General features: G+C 26.6%; 1 protein-coding gene across 4 annotated transcripts in view; it reads right to left on the bottom strand.

Annotated features, from left to right (window-relative positions):
- Nucleotides 1–214: 214 nt before the first annotated feature.
- Nucleotides 215–21,078, bottom strand: part of LOC111679912 (bromodomain-containing protein DDB_G0270170) — a 53,996-nt gene continuing 33,132 nt past the window's right edge. For 2 of the 4 annotated variants that reach the window (XM_046955833.1, XM_046955832.1), the window contains 2 exons: nt 9,559–11,541; nt 215–1,236 (listed from right to left, as the gene is read on the bottom strand). In XM_046955833.1, the coding sequence (XP_046811789.1) occupies nt 565–1,236; nt 9,559–11,535 (2,649 nt within the window). In that variant the 5' untranslated portion in view covers nt 11,536–11,541 and the 3' untranslated portion in view covers nt 215–564. Of the gene's footprint in view, nt 1,237–9,558; nt 11,542–20,069; nt 20,325–20,467; nt 20,522–21,078 lie in introns of those variants that run through there. The other 2 variants (XM_023441517.2, XM_023441516.2) reach the window with 2 other exon arrangements.

A 21,078-nucleotide genomic window follows, 5' to 3' on the forward strand; every position in this document is an offset into this window, starting at 1 on the left:
TGTGTGTATAAAATGATGCTAAACAATATTTATATATGTATAAGTGTATGTCTTAAAAATTAAACAAATTTTTTTCTTTTTTTTAAATAAAAATCTGTATTTTTTTTTCAATAACATGAAATTTTGGTTTAAAACCAAACTTTTTTATTTAAGATTTCCAGGAACAGGAAATGAAAACTTAAAAAATGTTATAAATGAGATGCTTTTTATAAAACGGTATGTTGTTGTTGTTCTCTTTTATATATATAGAAAATATTCTTACATTGCTCTATGTTAAACAAAAGCTTTTTCTTTTAGCTTAAGCTTTTGTATAACATTTTCAATTTTATTTAACAAAAAAGGTGTTTAACCCTACTTAAGCTTTCTTAGCTTTGCTCACAAACACTTTTTATTCATTCTCTCTCTTTCTATCTTGTTTAGCTGTTATATTAAGCTTTTTTTGTTTTAATACAATAACAAAACGAAAAAAAAGCTTTTAATATAACTGTACTAAACTGTACTAAACTCTATACTATATACTCTATTTAGTTTGTATACTTGTATAACGATTTCCAAATTAACCCTTCAACGTGATATTTGCTTTTTAATTAAAGCCTGCAAAAGACGTGTCTTTGCCTTTTTCTCCTTATACTGGGCATAGGTTTCTTCGATAGTTTTACGATCACCCTTTAACATTTTACGACCATTTTGCTCTTCGAATACAGTCTCATATTCACGTATTATACGTTTTAATAGTTTCTTTTCCTCCCTCGTCTTATCCAGATTATCCCACAACTGTTCGATGGTTAGAAAACTAATATTTTCCTGTTGAGAAGGTTGTGTATGAACTGTTGTTGTTGTCGTTGTAGACTCATCTGAACTGGCGGTAGTGGGCGGTTGTTGTGAATCGGTTGTTGGTGAGTTAGTTGTCTCCGTACTATTATTGGAGGAATATTGCAAGGGTGTTGCTTCGAAAACCATGGCTTCATGTTCTAAAATTGTGGGCAATTCAGGTGCACCACCTAGGCAAGAACCGGTTAAAGTGACACTGCGCGATACCATACGTTTGAGTTGACGATAACGATCGTATAGTGGACGTGCCGCATCACGTTCATCTTTAGTTGATGGTCTTCCGTACAGTGATTCGAAGTAGAGTAGACCATGTTGTACAGCAGTCTTTTCTTGTACCAATTGATCGGCGGTTAGTTCATCTAAGGTCTCGGAACGATTTGAATCTTCACGTTTCTCGGCTAGACTCTGAAAAGGGAAAAATATGAAAGAAAAAAAGAGAAATTAATAATTGAAAATTTTATTTTAGTTAGTTCATAGTAAATATCTAGTTTTGGGTTAGTGTTAGATCGCCTTCTTTTTAGTCTATTATCTGATATTGTTGTCTTTTAAAAGAAAATACTTTTTAAGAACCTGTCACTTCAAATCGATCATATTATATAGTAGCAGACGAATTTTTAGGTCACTATTAAGATAAACAATATCAACAAATTATTTTTAACAAATTTATCATACTTTATGTTTATATATTTAAATATCTATCAATATATGTATTATATACTCATTCTTTTAGAGGAAATTGTAAATATATTCTCAAATAAACTACGTGTGTTTCGAGTCACGTGCTGAAGAATCTATATATTTTCTTATAAAAGTTTCTGGTGGACTGTGCTGAACACATTGAAAGATTAGTAAACAAAATTTTTTATTAACAAATAAAAAAAACATATTAAATTTAAAAGAAAAGATCATACGATGACAAAAGTTCGAGCTGAAACGAATTAATGGAACCCTTCTGATAGTAAAAAGTGTAAACTAAAGTAAAACTATCGAGAAATTACAAATAGAGTGAATGGTTTGCAATACTGGCAGCAAAGAGATCGGCGTTTGTATTTCCACCAGATAGTTAATTGCTCCTTAATTTAGATCGCGTCCAGGATTCTATAGTTAAATTAAGAATTCGACATTTTGCATTTTATGAAAAGTTGATTTTTCGCCTTTTTTCGACATTTTCTGACTTTTTACCATTTTTGTCAACTTTTTTCGAATTTTTTCCACTATTTTTTAACCTTTTTCGAGTTTTTCCGACTATTTTAGAGTTTTTAACCTGTTTGCCACTTAATTAAAATTTTCGACTATTTTTGACATTTTTTTCGCCTTGTAGACTTTTTTCGACTTTCCGACTCGTATTTCCAAAGTCGACTTTTCGACTTTTTTCACAGACGACAATATAGTCGACTTCGACTTTATTCGACAAAAAGTCGATTGTCTTTCCTAACTAACTAACTAACTAACTAACTAACTAACTAACTAACTAACTAACTAACTAACTAACTAACTAACTAACTAACTAACTCACTAACTAACTAACTAACTAACTAACTAACTAACTAACTAACTAACTAACTAACTAACTAACTAACTAACTACCTAACTAACTAACTAACTAACTAAATAACTAACTAAATAACTAACTAAATAACTAACCAACTAACTAACTGATTAGCTAAAAAGTCGAACTGACTTACTAACTGATTAGCTAAAAAGTCGAACTGACATAATATTGTATTGAACGAAAAGTCGACATTTTGATCTTTTTCGTTTTACGAAAAGACGACTTTTTGATCCTTTTTCGTTTTATGAAAGTAGACTTTTCAAACGGGTTTTAACAACTTTGTAAAAACGCAAAAAATCCAAATGTTGACTAAAAAGTCCTGGTTCACACTGGGAAACTTTTGTTGAGAAACATTTGATTTTGTGTGTAAGAGAAAGATATGGTTAATACTTCCTTCTCTTTCTCTCACACACACAAATTAAAAGTTTCCCAAAAAAATGTTTCCTAGTGTGAACCAGGTCAAATTCGAACAATCGTAATAATTGTGAATAACGAAAAATCGACTTTTTGACCTTTTCGTAAATTAGACTTTTCCATTTTTTTGAGAACTTTTTATTAAGCGCAAAAATTCGACTTTCCTTTCATCACAAAAAAGTGGAAAAGTTGAATGTTATTAAAATATTGCCAAGAGTTTTAGAAAAAAAAGGAGTAAATGGACTAAAAAGTCCTGGAAATGTTAAAGCGTTAAAAAAGTTATTCCTAAAACTTTAATACTTATAAATTTGTATAAAAACAAGTGAAAATAGTCGAACATTTTAAATCAATCAATGTTTTTCGAATAGTAAAAAATAAGAGAAAAGTCTTAATATAACGTTTTTAACCTTCAGAGTAAATTCTATCAAATCTGAAAATTTTCCTAATTTTTAAAAGTGTAACATAAATTTTTTAAATTTTGGCCTTTTTAGGGATAAATAAGAAAAAAATGCTAGAAAATTACAGAAGGTTTAAGGGTTAAAATTAAAAGGCCAGATAGAGACTGATCACAAAAGGTTTTTGGCTTGACTAAGTATGGAAAAGTTGAATCAACAAGATAATAACAATTGTCTGATCTAGCCCAACATAAAGCTAAATTTTCCCTAAAGAATTTATTTTAATAATTTTAAAACAAAATTTTAATATATTAAACATTTCAAGTGTTTATCACAAACAATGTTATATATTTGTTATGAGTAAGTGCAGACAAGATTTTTCATTAGTATAGTATTTCGATGTGAGTAGAAAAACAGTCTGAATAAACTATATATAAAAATGTTTATTTCGAAATATTTATACAAATAACGTCAGAGACTACTATATAATCATAAATATATTTATGACAATTTTTTTCGTATTTGTTTCATTTTATTTTATTGTTTTTTGGGTATATAATATATATTGAAATTTTGCCAAATTATTAAATATATAAATATTTACGTTAAGAATTTTATATATAATATTTTTATTTTTAGACAAGAAAAAAAACTCACACACCTTTAAAACCATATTTTAAATAAAATGTTTTTTTAAATGTAAATATTTTATATTTTACTTGTTTACATTATGACAAAATAATATGATTTGGCGTTTCTTTTTGTATTTAACTTGTTTTACTCTTTTTGTTTTGAGTTATTTATTTTAAAATCATAAAACATTTTAATTAAAATTTATATTATTTGATGAGTTTTGTTTTTTAAATCTGTGTTTTTTTTATAATATTTGTGCTACAAAAACAGTTGAAAGACCTTGAATTTTTATTTGATTTGATAAAATTATATTTTCAAAATGATTAATGATTTTGTTTATTACACTGTTGTAAATTATAATAAGTTTAAAGAATTTACTTTTCTTTTTCTTAAAGTTTTGTAATTTTAAGGATAAGTGTCTTATTTTGTCATTTCTAGGGACTCAAAGGTTAAGAGTATCTATACTAAGCAAAGTCTTAAACCATTAATCCTAATTAAAATAGATATTATACAACTCTTACTATCATTTTCCTTTAATTTTCTTTAAAAATTTGTTTTATTTAATAATTATCTTAAATTTTTTTTAACAATTTGCTATTATTTTACAGTAATTTTTGTAATGCAGTTTGTTTAGGTAAAAATTTATCTAATTTTGATTTTCTTTATTTGTCAAAAAAAATTTTAAAATAATTTGTATGTTACACTTATCGTAAATTTTTATACTATTTGAAACATTTTTATAAAAATTCTAAATATAGGGTTTGAACCGACAAAATTTGTTCTAATTTTGATTTTCTTTAATTTAAAAAAATTTTGAAAAATAGATTTAATTTAACAATTATCGTAAATTTTGGAGCTAATTGCCATATTTTATTAAAAATTCTGAATATAGAGTTTGAATCATCAAAATTTTATCTAATTTTGATTTTCTTTAGTTTTAAAAAATTTTGAAAAATATTTTTTATTTAACACTTATCGTAAATTTTTAAGCTATTTACGATATCTCAAATAAATATCTGAATATAGGGTTTAAATCGGCAAAATTTTATCTAATTTTGATTTTCTCTTAATTTTTAAAATTTTAAAAAATATTTTTTTTTTGATTTTTTTCAATTTTGAAAAATATTTTTTTTACATTATCGTAAATTTTTAAGCAATTTACAATATTTTAATAAAAAATCAGAAAATACAGTTTGAACCGGCGAAATTTTATCTAATTTTGATTTTCTTTACATTTTCAAAATTTTGAAAAATATTTTTTATTAAACACTTATCGTAAATTTTTAAGCAATTTACATTATTTTAATAAAAAATCTGAAAATACAGTTTGAACCGGCAAAATTTTATCTAATTTTGATTTTCTTTACATTTTCAAAATTCTGAAAAAAATATTTTTTATTAAACACTTATCGTAAATTTTTAATCAATTTTCAATATCTTAATAAAAAATCTGAAAACAAAGTTGGAAGCGTCAAAATTTAATCTAATTTTGATTTTCTTTAAAAATCAAAAATTTCGAAAAATATTTTTTATTTAACACTTATCGTAAATTTTTAAGCTATTTGCAACATTTTAATAAAAATTCTGAATATAGAGTTTGAAGCGGCAAAATTTTCTCTAATTTTGATTTTGTCTACATTTTCGAAATTTTTGAAAAATATTTTTTATTTAACATTTATCGTAAATTTTTAAGTAATAAAAAGTATTCTGAATCAACTTCTGAAAATGCTATTTTAACTGGCAGAAATTATTCTAATTTTGATTTTTCTTAATTTTGAAAAATTTTGAAATTTTACACTTATCGTAAATGTTTAACCCATTTACAGTACATTTAAAAAATTTCTAAATATACGGTCTGAATCGACAGATGTTATTTTAATTTTGATTTTTCTTACATTTCCAAAATTTTGCAAAATGTTTGTTATTTTACAATTATCGTAAATTTTTAAGTAATAAACAATATTCTGAATCAACTTTTGAAAATACTGGTTTGATTGGCACAAATTTTTGTAATTTTGATTATCTTTAATTTTTAAAATTTATGTTTATGAAAACATTTTGTAAATCTTACAAGGTGTTCCTTCCCTTAAATTTTATAATTATACCTTGTTTCCTTTTGCCAATAATTATTTTGTTTTTTGTTTATTTGTTTTTTGTTCTTCTTATAAAAACATCCCAAAAATGTTGTTTTTTACACACGAATTCGTGCAAATGTTTTTGTTTTCGTGTTATCGTTTTCTGCCCTTAAATGTGCAGCAGCACAATGTACAAAAATTAAATTGAAATTTCTTTAAAATATTAATTGAAATTTCTTTAAAACAATACTTTTCCTCTACTTAAAAAAAAATTTACAACAATTAAAAATTTTAAAATTTGTTTACAAGTTTGCGAAAGAAAATTACATTTATTTATAATTTCATTTCCGGTTGCAAAAAAATATATATATTGCAAATATAAAATACAATTATTTAATTGTAAAATTGTGTATTTTTAATTGAGAATTTTTTATAAGCAAAAGTGCCGGTGATCTGAAATCGTGCTGGTATGAATAATTAATTATTTTGGTTGAATAAATGAATGAATAATTCTTTGAAAAGTTTGTGTTTACTAAAGATTTATTAACAGATTTTAAACAAAGATTTTATTAATGATGCAATATGTTGCAAAAATTTTTGTTCAATAAATTATTCATATAAATTGTTTATGTATATGGGAAAATTTTAAGTCCACCATAACTTAGAATGTATAAATATCAAGAATTTTTCAAGAGAATCACTAAATGGATTGTTTTGTATATTATATTTATTCTATGAAGGTCACTTTACACTATTGAAATGATAATGACAATAAAAACAATTTTTGTATTAAAATTAGGTAAACAAATTGGTTGTCATAATAAAAAAAAAAACAAAATGTACTTAAAAATTCTTTAATACCCCCATTATATGTTATCTTAATTAGTATTAGATAACAAATTTAAATTTTGTCTACAAATCAATAAATTACAAAATTTAATGAAACAAATCAAAACTCATATCAATCAAAAGGAGTTCAAAATAAGTAAATAAACAAAGTTTGAAGGCGGCACAGTGGGCTAGTTTTGAAATGTAGCAGTGAGGCATAAACGGGAACATTATGTGTAACAAAACTGTGAATGACTAAGGGGAGGCTAGTGAGCTCGATTTCCTCCATAGACTTAGCTTAAGTAGCGGAGCTGTTGAATGGAACACAACCCTTACCAAGTAACTAACTAACCAACCGACTAACTAACTTACTAACTTACTAACTTACTAACTTACTAACTTACTAACTTACTAACTTACTAACTTACTAACTTACTAACTTACTAACTTACTAACTTACTAACTTACTAACTTACTAACTTACTAACTTACTAACTTACTAACTTACTAACTTACTAACTTACTAACTTACTAACTTACTAACTTACTAACTTACTAACTTACTAACTTACTAACTTACTAACTTACTAACTTACTAACTTACTAACATACTAAGTTACTAAGTTACTAACTTACTAACTTACTAACATACTAACTTACTAACTTACTAACTTACCAACTTACCAACTTACTAACTTACTAACTTACTAACTTACTAACTTACTAACTTACTAACTAACTAGCGAACTAACTAACTAACTACATACCTATCTATATATCTATCTATCTATCTATCTATCTATCTATCTATCTATCTATCTATCTATCTATCTATCTATCTATCTATTTATCTATCTATTTATCTATCTATCTATCTATCTATCTATCTATCTATCTATCTATCTATCTATCTATCTATCTATCTATCTAACTATCTATCTATCTATCTATCTATCTATCTATCTATCTATCTATCTATCTATCTATCTATCTATCTATCTATCTATCTAACTAACTAACTAACTAACTAACTAACTAATTAACTAACTAATTAACTAACTAATTAACTAACTAACTACCTATCTAACTAACTAGCGAACTAAATACATACCTATCTAACTAACTAAATAACTAGTTAACTAACTATATATATATATATCTATCTATCTATCTATCTATCTATCTATCTATCTATCTATCTATCTATCTATCTATCTATCTATCTATCTATCTAACTAATTAACTAACTAACTAACTAACTAACTAACTAGCTAACTAACTAACTAACTAACTAACTAACTAACTAACTAACTAACTAACTAACTAACTAACTAACTAACTAACTAACTAACTAACTAACTAACTAACTGACTAACTAACTAGCAAACTAACTAACGTTATGTCTGTAAGTAACCACGGATTACCTTTTGTTTTTGCTAACTTTAAGTTGGCGAATTAGCGTGACTCTGGCATCTCGAAAACTGTTAGAGTTATACCCCCGTATTCATAAAGATATTAATCTCCGAATAACTAATACTAAAATAATAGTATTACTCTAAAACTTTTACAGCTAGAATCATTCAAAATCTACAAAAAGTAAGTAGAAAAATTTTAGAGCTCTACAGGACCATTCTTTAGCCTCTCTTTATATAATTCTATTCAGTTACGGAACATTTGAAAAGTACGTAAGAAAGTATGTCCCTTGCATTTCTAAAATACTGTGGAACAGCATGTTTTTCATTGTACATGTAAATTAGTCTTAGAATACTTATGTACCTACATAAATACATGTCATTAAAAATGTAAACAAAAACAAGATTCTTCTTTAAAAACACTCAACAGCTGTGTGGCATAAACAAACAAACATACAAAATGTCATGTATGTAATTACAAGTACATTAAAGAGTACATAGACTCAAAAAAAAGTACTGCGTATATTAAACATATGCCAAAAAAATAAATCACAGAAAGTAAAGAAGAAAAAAACAATAACAATAATAAAATGTTGCCTTAAAAAGCACCAAAATGCCGAGTACATTAAAAACATATTAAATACTACGTAAATATGTTAAAAGAAAACAAAAACAAAAAAAAACATCAATAAATAAATCAGTACAGACATACATGTGTATGTATGAGTATGTAACTTTATATATGAATGAATCAATCAAAATGAATTCATATAAAAATTAATTGAATTTTTGGCAACAGTTTTTAAAGAAAGAGTAATAAAAGAGGGAGAGAGAGAGTTTGCTAAAGAGAGAATATGTGAGCTTTTTTGTGCTATAAAAGAGAATTGGTAAATAACAATTGATTTTAAAGAGGAGAATTTCTACCCTTAACATAAAAGAGCAGAGAATTAAGACGTAAAATCAGAATGAACAGCAAGAGAACTTATAGCAGGGTTGGAAAATTATATATTATAGATTTTTTAATGAATTAGTCAATAGATTAATCATTGTACGAGTCCGTGGATTAGCAAATAGCGCATTATATAGACTGGTGTATAGATTTGTCTATAGATAAGTTTATAAACTAATCAGTAAACAAGTCAATAAACCACTAGTCCAAAAACTAGCCAATAGATTAGTCGATGGATTAATCATGCCTGTCAGTAGACTAGTAGGTAGGCTGAATAGAAGATTAGTCATTCAATTAGTCAATAGAATAGTTAATATATTTGTCAACTACTAAGCAGTAAGCTAGCTTCTAGATTAGTCCAAATATTTTTAAACTAGAGAACACACTACCTTTAAATTTCCCACACCTGACCCAAAAAATGTTTACAAAAAAAAGTAAATAAAAGAACTTCAAAAAAAAACCCACTCACCTGTTCAATTTCTAACAAAGAAGCTTTCATTTTCAATAATTTCTGTTCAGCATCCATGCCACCGCTAACTTTAAGACCCAAAGCAGCCATTGGATCAGCCTTTAACTCATGACGCTCCTTACGCAATTTACTCAATTCCGATAGAATATGTTTCATATATTTGTCATTTAAACGATCTGCCTGTGAGGGTTTATAACCACAACGCACTTCATAGGAATCTTCCAGTTGAGTGAGTTTCTTCTTTAGGGCCGTAACACGTTTGTTAATCTGTTTCATGCGTTCCTCGGGAGTTTGGAAGGACATAACATTAGGTATAACCTGTTGCATAAGCTCACGGGTTTTCATATTCTCCAAAGAAGTGAATGCACGAAATGTTGATTCCATACAATCATCATCATCCAAATCGCTGGCCAACATTTGTGCAGCGGTCTGATGTTGTTTGTGATAGGGCTGGGCGAAGGGTTTAACCTTGGATAGTTTAGCAGCCGCATCAATGGAATCGACTAAATGCGGACGTACGGTAGCGTAACGTCTGCTTAAAACGGGAGTTTGATCTTCGGGTACCGAACGATCCCATGGCAGTGCATCTTGTGCTGAGGTGGTTAGAGGAAGTTTGTGTAAACTGTTTTGACTGCTATTCTTGCTGCTGTTGGCAGATGTTTTCTGTTGCTGCGAACTGTTTGAGGCATTAATGTTAACATCATCTGTGGAGCCATTCGAGGAGGCTGTCGGTGATATAGTTTTGGCCAAAGTTTTACTAGAAGCATTATTGAAATCTATCAAATTATTGTCATTCAAATCGTTGGTATTATTTTTCTCGCCGGCATTTGTTGTGCAAGCTGTTGCCGCCGGGGATGATGATGATGATGTTGATTTCTTACTTATAAAACCACGTCTTTCATGTTTTAAAGTCGACAAATCGTATTTATAGACATTTTCATCATTCAACTTGGAGGGCAAGTATCTGATGGTATTAGAGGAATTGGTCGATTTCTTGGTTACACCCGAAGCTTTACGACCGGGAGGAGCACGAGACTTGCAGAAACGTTCGCTGCTGCGGCGACGTTCGTGCTCACACTCACTATCATCACTGTTATCGCGATGCTTGCCATTATTGCCATTGCCACTGAAACACACCCGTATGGGTGAGTGGCGCTGTGAACGGGCCGGACTAGTTTCATAGCGTGATCTTCTAGTCATATCCTTAATAGGTACACCCACTGTCCAGGCCTGACAGCGCTGTGATTGGCGATTAGCCAAACTGCCGTCATTTTCATCTGAAGCCTTTGAGCCATTAACATTTTCTGTCTCTTTCAATTCCTGTTCATACACCTCATAGGGTGTACGTTTGAAATCCTCCGATGAAACTCTTCTTATATTATCGGCATTTTTAAGAGATTTTAAGGTGTTCACTCCTAAATCCGAGGGTGTGGAGTTTACATTGTTATTGTTTTGCAATTTGCCTTCGTTGTCTTGCGGCAATAGTTCTTCGCTGTTCGAACGCTGCAATTTACGATCCTGTGTCTGAGATGAACTGCTGTCTAGACGTTCTTTGCGTTTACGTGATTTTTGCCATTCTAAAGGATTTATGATCTCGGGCAGATATGTGGAATTGAAACGTGTTTGTGTATTTTTATTATTTTCCAACTGTTCGGGTAATGACGAAGCATGATGTTGTTGTTGGTGGTGATGATGATGATGTTTTGAAGGAGATTTTGTATCATGTTTATTTTTGATATGTTTTTGATTTTTACAATCATCGGGAGTATTAGCACCGGACGATGAAGCCGATGATGAGGACGAAGAAGAAGAGGAGGAGGAAGAAGATGATGACGACGACGACGATGATGAGGAGGAAGAGGATAATGTATTACAATTATTGTTATTATTATTATTACGACAAGATGCTGACGAAGATGAAGAACCAGTAAGACGACTTAGGTCGTCTTCGCTTAGTCCAGTATTAGGATGGCGCATGCCGCACTAAAACGAAAAGAAAGAAGAGGAAATACATTATTAGTTAATTAGCTTTAAAAGAGAAATTGAGATTATGTTTAGTTAAGTTTTAAAACAAAATTAGTTTTTTTGTTTTACCAAAAAATGTTTATATGTAAATAATACTGTTATACACAATATTAAATTGTTATGAAACTTTATATTCTTTAGAATAACTGTAATATGTACAATTTTCTTTACAAAAACTGTTATACTCTTAATTAAACTTTAGAAAAAGTTTTCTTTAAAAGAAAATTGTTTAAAGAAAAATATTTTTCTTTGCGAAAAAAACTGTTTTACAAAAATATCGTTTCTATACTGTTGTACACGTAATTTTCCTAAAAAAACTGTTATACGCCACATTTAAAAATGCTGTCATACTCGTCAATATACTTTGGAAAACTGTTATAAACTGTTATACGCTAATTTTACTTTTGAAAAACAACTGTAGACACAAATTAATCGTCAGAAAAACTGTTATACACACATTTTTTTTATAGAAAAATTGTTATACTTCATATGTTTTTTGAAAAAAAACTGTTATACGCGAAACTTTCTTACAAAAAAACTGTTTTACAGAAATTTTTGTTACACAAAACTGTTATATGCAAAATTTTCTTTAAAAACTGTTATAGGCAGATTTTTCTTTAGAAAAAAACTGTTATAAATTGTTTTTTAATTGTTATATTAAAAAAATGTCTAATGTAAAACTGTTATACACACATTTTTTTAAAGAAATTATATGGCAAATACTGTTATACATAAAATTATCTTCGAAAAGTAACTATTATACTCACAATTTTCTATGTAAACACGTTTATGAGTAAAATTATTTTTGGAAAAACTCTTTTATACAAAATCCTCTTTTGAAAAACTGTTATATCCAACATTTACTTTAGAATCTCTTATACACAAATACTTTTTATAAAAATCTCTTATGCAGGAAGTTTTGTCGAAAAATTTTGTTAAATACAAAATTTTCATGGGAAAAACTGTTATACGCAAAATTTTCTTTAAATAAAACTCTTATACACAAAGTTTAATAAAATACTGTTATAAGAAAATGTTTTTTTTTTTGCGAAAAACTGTTATACACAAAATTTCGTTTAGGAAAACTATTATACCTTAAATTTTCTTTAGAAAAACTCTTATACAAAAATTTTTCATTAGAGAAATCTTTTATACAAAAAGTTTTTTTAACAAATAACTGTTATACACAAATGTTTCTTTGAAAAAAACAGTTGTACAAAATATTTTCCAAAATTTTTTGCAATAAAGACTCTTGTACACAAAATTTTCCTAGGAAAAATCTCTTATACACCAAGTTTTTTTTAATAAATGTTATACACAAATGTTTCATTGAAAAGAACAGTTATACACAATATTTTCTAAGGAAGATTCTTATACACAAACTTTTCTTTGGAAAAATCTCTTATAAACCAAGTTTTATTTAAAAATAGCTGTTATACGCAAATGTTTTTTTGTAAAAAACTTTTTTACATAAAATTATCTCTTAGTAAACCGTTGTACATAAATTTTTATTCACAGAAACTCTTATACACAAAATTTCCTTAAAAGAAACTCTTATACACAAAATTTTCTTTAAAAGAAACTCTTATACTTATAACTGTTATACGCAAAATTTTATTTGAAAAAAACTGTTATAAACACTGTAATTTACAAAATTTTATTCAGAGAAACTGTTATACTCAAAATTTTTTAAAAGAAATGCTGTTTTTATACTGCTTTATTTATATTTTTAAAAGCAAATACGGTTACACACAATTTTATACAATAAAAAGTTTGTATAACAGTTTTGGAAAAAAGTTATTTATAATAGTTTTTTTTTTAATAAAATTATTGTACATTTTTGTTTAAAAATTGTTTTTTTTTTAAATAGGTTGAATCTGTTTAAAAAAAAACTGTTATAAATTTAAAAAGTGTGTTTTTTTTCTTAAATTATAAATCAAAATACTGCAAGAAATCTTAATTTTTTATATTAAACAATAATTTAAATAAATCATACGCTTCATTAAACATTTCAATTAATATTAATCATACGTATGCGAATATAAGTTTAAATAAATATAAATCATACGATTTGTGTGCGTATTTTGATAATTAATTAAATCGTTTTGGAATTTTTCCCGATAAATTAAAGAAAAAAAGTTATTTTTAAAATTATAAGCAGATTGTAAATGTTATAAATATAAAGTTAAAAAAATATGTTGATATCGTGTTAAGGAACTTTTGATTTGAAAATTCTAATCTAATCGATTAAATGGATATGTAATTAAGAAAGCTTGTAGTTAGATCATAAATTCTAAGGCATAATCTGAACGACCTATATTAAAATTATAACATTATTTTAATGATTTTAATTTATGCCGCGACAAATAATTAAATAATCTTTACAATCTTTTAATTGAGTTTAAACAATTTTATTTTTTATAGTGATTTTATAATTTCTAGATTTAATTAACTAAAAATAAAGACATTTTGATAATTTTACTTTTTCTGTTCAAAAGTTAGGTTTTAAATTAAATTTAACACAAGTGTTATACAAGTTTGTATTAAATACACAAAAGAAAATTTTCCATAGAAAATTTCAAACAAATATGAATTTTTGTTTAATTTTTAAACAGCAAAAATAAATACAAAATAAATATTTAATCATATTTAATAACAATTTAAAATAGATCTATTAATAACAATAAAAAATAGAAATAAAAAATTAAAAATGATTAAACTGGCACTTGAAAATAAACACGAACTTTAAGAAGAAAAAAAAAAAACAAAAACTGACATGACATGACATTTATATGATATCATTTTAAAATTAGTTAATAAACTAACTGATATTATGCAATAAATTTAAAAGAATTAAAAAAATACTCTTTAAAAAACATCTAAAAAGTTTATTTGAAAAATTTGAAACTCTAGAGCGTATGAGTAATAATAATTTAAAGAAATTTCTTAATTTATAGAATATTTGTAAAATTCCCTTATAATTACTAAAATTTAAAAATTTCTATTTAATCTTTATAATATTTTCTTTTAAAAAAATTTATTAAATCATTAACTATTAATCAGTTTTTTTTTTTATAAATAAATATTTTTCTATTACTCAACAACCATTCTCTTTATTTATTATCTATCTTGGTTTTTAATTGATATGATTTGTTGCTTAATTAAAAATATTAATGTTTTAAAATTAAAAGCACACGTATATTTTTATTGTTTTATTATTGGCAGAAGTCTACTTCAAATAACTTCTTATCAAATCCCTAGAAAACAAAAAAATCAATTATATTTATTTAGTACATATTTTTAGTTTTTCAAGTGACCACTCTAACTGTTTTAATTCCGACGATATGATATGATCTATGGACCTCCTATTTGGGGAATTTATTTAAGATCTTGGGTAAGATAAAAAGTTAAGACATTAAATATTTTGCCAAGTATTGAGAGAAATAAAAGTAATTTGATTGTATAGAAGATGATGTTAGTTTATCAACAAAAAGAAAATTCTGAAATGAATTAAATAAGCCACGCCTACTTTGTCTTTTTAATAGGGCAATTATTCTTTGTTTTTTTTTTCATGGCCGCTTTCAATCTGCAAACGCTCAATACGTGAAAACCTATATGAGCTTGCGCAATGCAGATGGACAGGCAAGGATCATGTGGCCATCTTACAACCCACAGAGATGCCAAGCTCTTTTCTATATTCCGAGAGTTAATCCACGGAACTTAACGGCAAAGTTAACTAGCCACTGGCCTTTCGGTCTCCATGGAAGAAGAACTTACAAAGTAACGACTTCTGCAGGAGCTGCCAGGATAAAGAGGAAGAAGAGAGTATAACTCACTTCCTCTGACATTGTCCCGCCCTAGCTTATCACAGAATGGGTCTGCAAGGCAGCTATTTTCTGCATGACTTATCGGATCTATCGGAGGACAATATCCGAGGGACAGATTCCTATTTTCATGCGACAAACTGGTTTGGTCAAGGAAACCAGTGTGATAAGGTCGAAATGTACTAATACGCCGACCGTTTTCTCTCTTTTCAGGTATCACAAGCGAATCAAATACTGGACCCAAGTGTGTCTCCAGTGATGACAACGCGAGGACGACTGAGTTATATTAAAAGTTTTTCTATAGAAAACGTTTAATATAACAGTGTTTTCTTTAAAAGATATTCTGTGTAATAAATTTTTCTTTATAACATTTTCTTTATATAACAGTTTTCTACAACAAAATTTCAGTTTTCTTAAGAAAATTTAAAAAAAAAACTGTTTTTCTACAGAAATATTTCGTTATAATAGTTTCTTTTATAGAAAATTTTCTGTATAACAGTTTTCTCTTGAATTTTATATAACAGTTTTTTCATTAGAAAATTTTGCTTTTGTATGAGAAAACTATATGTATAACAGTTTTTACCAATAATATGTGGTTGTATAACAATTTTTCTGTGACAAATTTATTAAAAGTTTTTCTATAGAAAATTTTTTGTATAACAGTTTTTTTCTTTATACAAATTTCTCTAGAACATGTTTTAGTTCATTAAATTTACTCTTTAAGAGTTTTTTGAAGTTTTTCCTTTTTGTATAACAGTTTTTTTCTATAGAAAAATTTCTGTATAACAGTTTTTTTTTTAAATATATGATTGTTTAACAATTTTTCTATGAAAAATATTCTTTATAAAACGTTTTTCTATAAAAAATTTTTGTATAAAAGATTTTTTCTTTAGAAAATTGTCTGTATAACAGTTTTTCTTTTGAAAAAAATATTCTATAAACATTTTCTATAGAAAATGCTTTGTAAACAATTGGTTAACAAGAGTATAACAGTTTTTTCTTCCATATAAAACTTTCTGTATTTATAGAAAATTTTCTGTATAACAGTTTTGCTTTAGAAAATGTTGTGTATAAAATTCTCTTTGAAAAGGTTTTGCAAACAATTGGTCCACAACAGTATAACAGTTTTTTAATATTTCTATACGGAATTACTTGTATAACAGTTTTCTTTATAGGAAATTTTCTAAAAGAAAATATTTTATTTTATTTAAAAAAATCTAAAACAAAAATTTGTTCTATAAACAAATGCTTTATAACAGATTATTCTTTGTCGAAATTGCCTGTATAACAGTTTTCTTTATAGAAAATTTAACAATATTTCAAAGAGAAAATCTAATATTTTCTTTTTTAAATATAGCATACAAAACATTGTTCTATATAGAAATGCTTTATAACAGTTTTTTTTTAAATTTAAGTTATCTGTATAACAGTTTTCTTTAAAGACAATTTAACAACATTTTCAAGAGAAAATCATTAAAAAAAACAAAATTCCTTTGTATAACAGTTTGCAAAATGTTTGAATTTCTATAGAAAATGTTTGTATATATTTTTTTCTAAAGAATGTTTTGTATAACAGTTTTTTTCCCAAAGGAAATTTCTGTCGATGAACGTTTTATTAATAGACTATATTTCAAAGATATCATACGAGGTTATTTCCAATCATAACACGATATCTTTCTTTAAACCTAAAGGTCTAGACTATTTCTATTATTTCTTTGACATTGAATTTGATATTTTGAAATAACACTGACAATGAAATTATTGATAAAAAAATATTTAAAAGAAAACTATAAACAAATGTCACAAAAAAACAGAGATAATAGTTAAAGTGATAAACTACTGCTTTATTTAACCCTTAAATGAACATAACTACTATAACTCTTCCAAAATAACTTATACATCTGCTCCCCTATAAATTGTTTGTTGGGTTAAGTTTATAAAAATAATTAAAATTTTCGTTTCCCTCTAATTAACTTTTGCCATCTCATGTTTTAAAATGTCTTAAAGCTAACACTATTATTTAATTTTGATATTAGCAAATTGTCTTCTACTATTTAGTATATTATCTAAATTAGTCAGCATGACTTAATAAATATTAACTTTTCAGCAAAAAAGTTAAACAATTGTTATAGACAAAACTTTGAAATAATTTGTATATTTTATTAGATTTTTTTCAATTTATTGCCGCTTATTAAGCAGCCATATAAACGTTTGATTGTTTATAAATAATTAATTGGTTTCTAATACAAATTGATTCACTTGTTTATAAATTATAAATTTGCGATTCAAACTTTGGACTGAAAAATGTCTAGTTGAGCAGACTGAATTACTGTTTTAGTTTTTTTTTAATTTATTTAAAGAATTATAAAAAAACTTGTCATAGCTTGTATTAGGATTGCTTAATAACAAACATCATTCATCCATATGTATAAGCTAATAATTAACCCCTTAATGCTCCAATTAATTTTCACTCTTTTTTTAAATATTAAACAAATAACTAAATTAGTTTTAGTAAAAATTTTCGTTTGTCACAAATGGTTTAGGAAATTTTTTGATAAAATTAACGGAAAAATACTTCTGTTTATATAAAAATTTTTATGACGATAAAAATATACGATTTGCTTATTTTGAAGGGGATATAAGTGGCCAATAGTATAGGTACTTAAGTACAGAAAATTATCCTTAAACTTTGACCCTGATATTCCATATAAAGATAATTTTGTAATGATTATAAAGAGATGATTTTTAGAAACGAGACAACAGAACTAGGACAGAACCAGAACAGAACTAGAACAGAACTAGAACAGAACTAAAACAGAACTAGAACAGAACTAGAACAGAACTAGAACAGAACTAGAACAGAACTAGAACAGAACTAGAACAGAACTAGAACAGAACTAGAACAGAACTAGAACAGAACAAGAACAGAACTAGAACAGAACTAGAACAGAACTAGAACAGAACTAGAACAGAACTAGAACTGAACTAGAACTGAACTAGAACTGAACTAGAACTGAACTAGAACTGAACTAGAACTGAACTAGAACTGAACTAGAACTGAACTAGAACTAAACTAGAACTGAACTAGAACTGAACTAGAACTGAACTAGAACTGAACTAGAACTGAACTAGAACTGAACTAGAACTGAACTAGAACTGAACTAGAACTGAACTAGAACTGAACTAGAACTGAACTAGAACTGAACTAGAACTGAACTAGAACTGAACTAGAACTGAACTAGAACTGAACTAGAACTGAACTAGAACTGAACTAGAGCTGAACTAGAACTGAACTAGAACTGAACTAGAACTGAACTAGAACTGAACTAGAACTGAACTAGAACTGAACTAGAACTGAACTAGAACTGAACTAGAACTGAACTAGAACTGAACTAGAACTGAACTAGAACTGAACTAGAACTGAACTAGAACTGAACTAGAACTGAACTAGAACTGAACTAGAACTGAACTAGAACTGAACTAGAACTGAACTAGAACTGAACTAGAACTGAACTAGAACTGAACTAGAACTGAACTAGAACTGAACTAGAACTGAACTAGAACTGAACTAGAACTGAACTAGAACAGAACTAGAACTGAACTAGAACAGAACTAGAACAGAACTAGAACAGAACTAGAACTGAACTAGAACTGAACTAGAACTGAACTAGAACTGAACTAGAACTGAACTAGAACTGAACTAGAACTGAACTAGAACTGAACTAGAACTGAACTAGAACTGAACTAGAACTGAACTAGAACTGAACTAGAACTGAACTAGAACTGAACTAGAACTGAACTAGAACTGAACTAGAACTGAACTAGAACTGAACTAGAACTGAACTAGAACTGAACTAGAACTGAACTAGAACTGAATTAGAAGTGAACTAGAACTGAACTAGATCTGAACTAGAACTGAATTAGAACTGAACTAGAACTGAACTAGAACTGAACTAGAACTGAACTAGAACTGAACTAGAACTGAACTAGAACTGAACTAGAACTGAACTAGAACTGAACTAGAACTGAACTAGAACTGAACTAGAACTGAACTAGAACTGAACTAGAACTGAACTAGAACTGAACTAGAACTGAACTAGAACTGAACTAGAACTGAACTAGAACTGAACTAGAACTGAACTAGAACTGAACTAGAACTGAACTAGAACTGAACTAGAACTGAACTAGAACTGAACTAGAACTGAACTAGAACTGAACTAGAACTGAACTAGAACTGAACTAGAACTGAACTAGAACTGAACTAGAACTGAACTAGAACTAAACTAGAACTGAACTAGAACTGAACTAGAACTGAACTAGAACTGAACTACAACTGAACTAGAACAAAACAAAAACTTAAACAAAACAGGCTCCTATTTTTGAAAACCATTTAAATTTATTATTTTTTTGTTCAAATAATTTAAGCCTTTTGTTGTAATTTAAACAAATTGTCGTCAATTCATTTAATTATAATTATCAAAATCCATATTATTTGTGGAACGTGACAGGCACTAACTTCAAAGAAATTAAAATTTCAATAAAAAAAAACGTATAATGACGTAAGAAAATACTTAAAAATTAGTAAAAATTGTTAAAAACATATATTCAGGTGTTAAAATATTTTTTTTTTAAATTAAATTTTTGTATTAATAAGGTGCATACCAAAAAATATGAAATAATCCTGGGTGCCATGGTTGTTAGTATTTGGTTAGAGGTTTGTACTTGTTTTAGTTAATTTTTATTTATATGATTTTTTTTTCTTGTATTTATTAATAATCTTTTTTGTTCAATAATTTCAAGTTCATGTTAATTTTACAGTTTAAAGTTCAGTTCACAGTTTTGTGTGTATTTTTTCGCTTTTTCTGTGATGTTTATTTTTCTTTTTCTTTTTTTGTAATGCAAAATATTAATTGAATTTAATTTAAATCAATTGAAAATAATTGTTAGTTTTGTTACGGTTTGTGTTTTAATAATATTTTTAAATTTTTTGTTAAATTTTGGTGTTTAAGGTTTTTAGTGTTTTATATTTGTTTTAAATAAATTGATCAGTTTTCAATTACCAGCAGCAACATTTTTTTAATATTTTTTTTTAAATTATTTATAAACTTGTATTTATTTTTAATTTTTTTAAGTTTTTTTTTTTTTGTAATAATTTCTTAAAAAAATTTCCTTTAAACTATTTAATTTTTTATTTCATTCAACAATTCATTTCATAATAATTTTTGTCATTCAATAAATTTTCTTTTATTTTATAATTCAATTTAATTTAATTTCATAATTATTTTTGTAATTTAGTTTTTTCTTTCAATTTTATCTACTTGCTCACTGTGCAAAATCTAAAACACAAATAAATTTATTTTCTCCGCATCAAGGCAAAATATATGCAAAAAAATGTATTGAAAAGCCAAAGAAATACAAAAAGAAAACACAAAAACAAACAGATAAAATCAACAAAATTAAAATAAAATTCCTCGAGCCTCTTCTACGCGTAAAATAAAGAAAGATATGAGCGTAATCTTATAAAAAAATTGAGTAAGAACAAGGTGTTTTCTATTGTTTATCGTCTAATTTCTCTTTAAAGGTAAGAAATATTATAGTTCTCCTTTAAAAATCATTAAATAAATAATAATAATAATGTACAGTATTTATATTGAGCTACAAGTTTACTTAG

The sequence above is a fragment of the Lucilia cuprina genome, chromosome 6, assembly GCF_022045245.1.
Source record: "Lucilia cuprina isolate Lc7/37 chromosome 6, ASM2204524v1, whole genome shotgun sequence".
Lineage (NCBI taxonomy): Eukaryota > Metazoa > Arthropoda > Insecta > Diptera > Calliphoridae > Lucilia > Lucilia cuprina.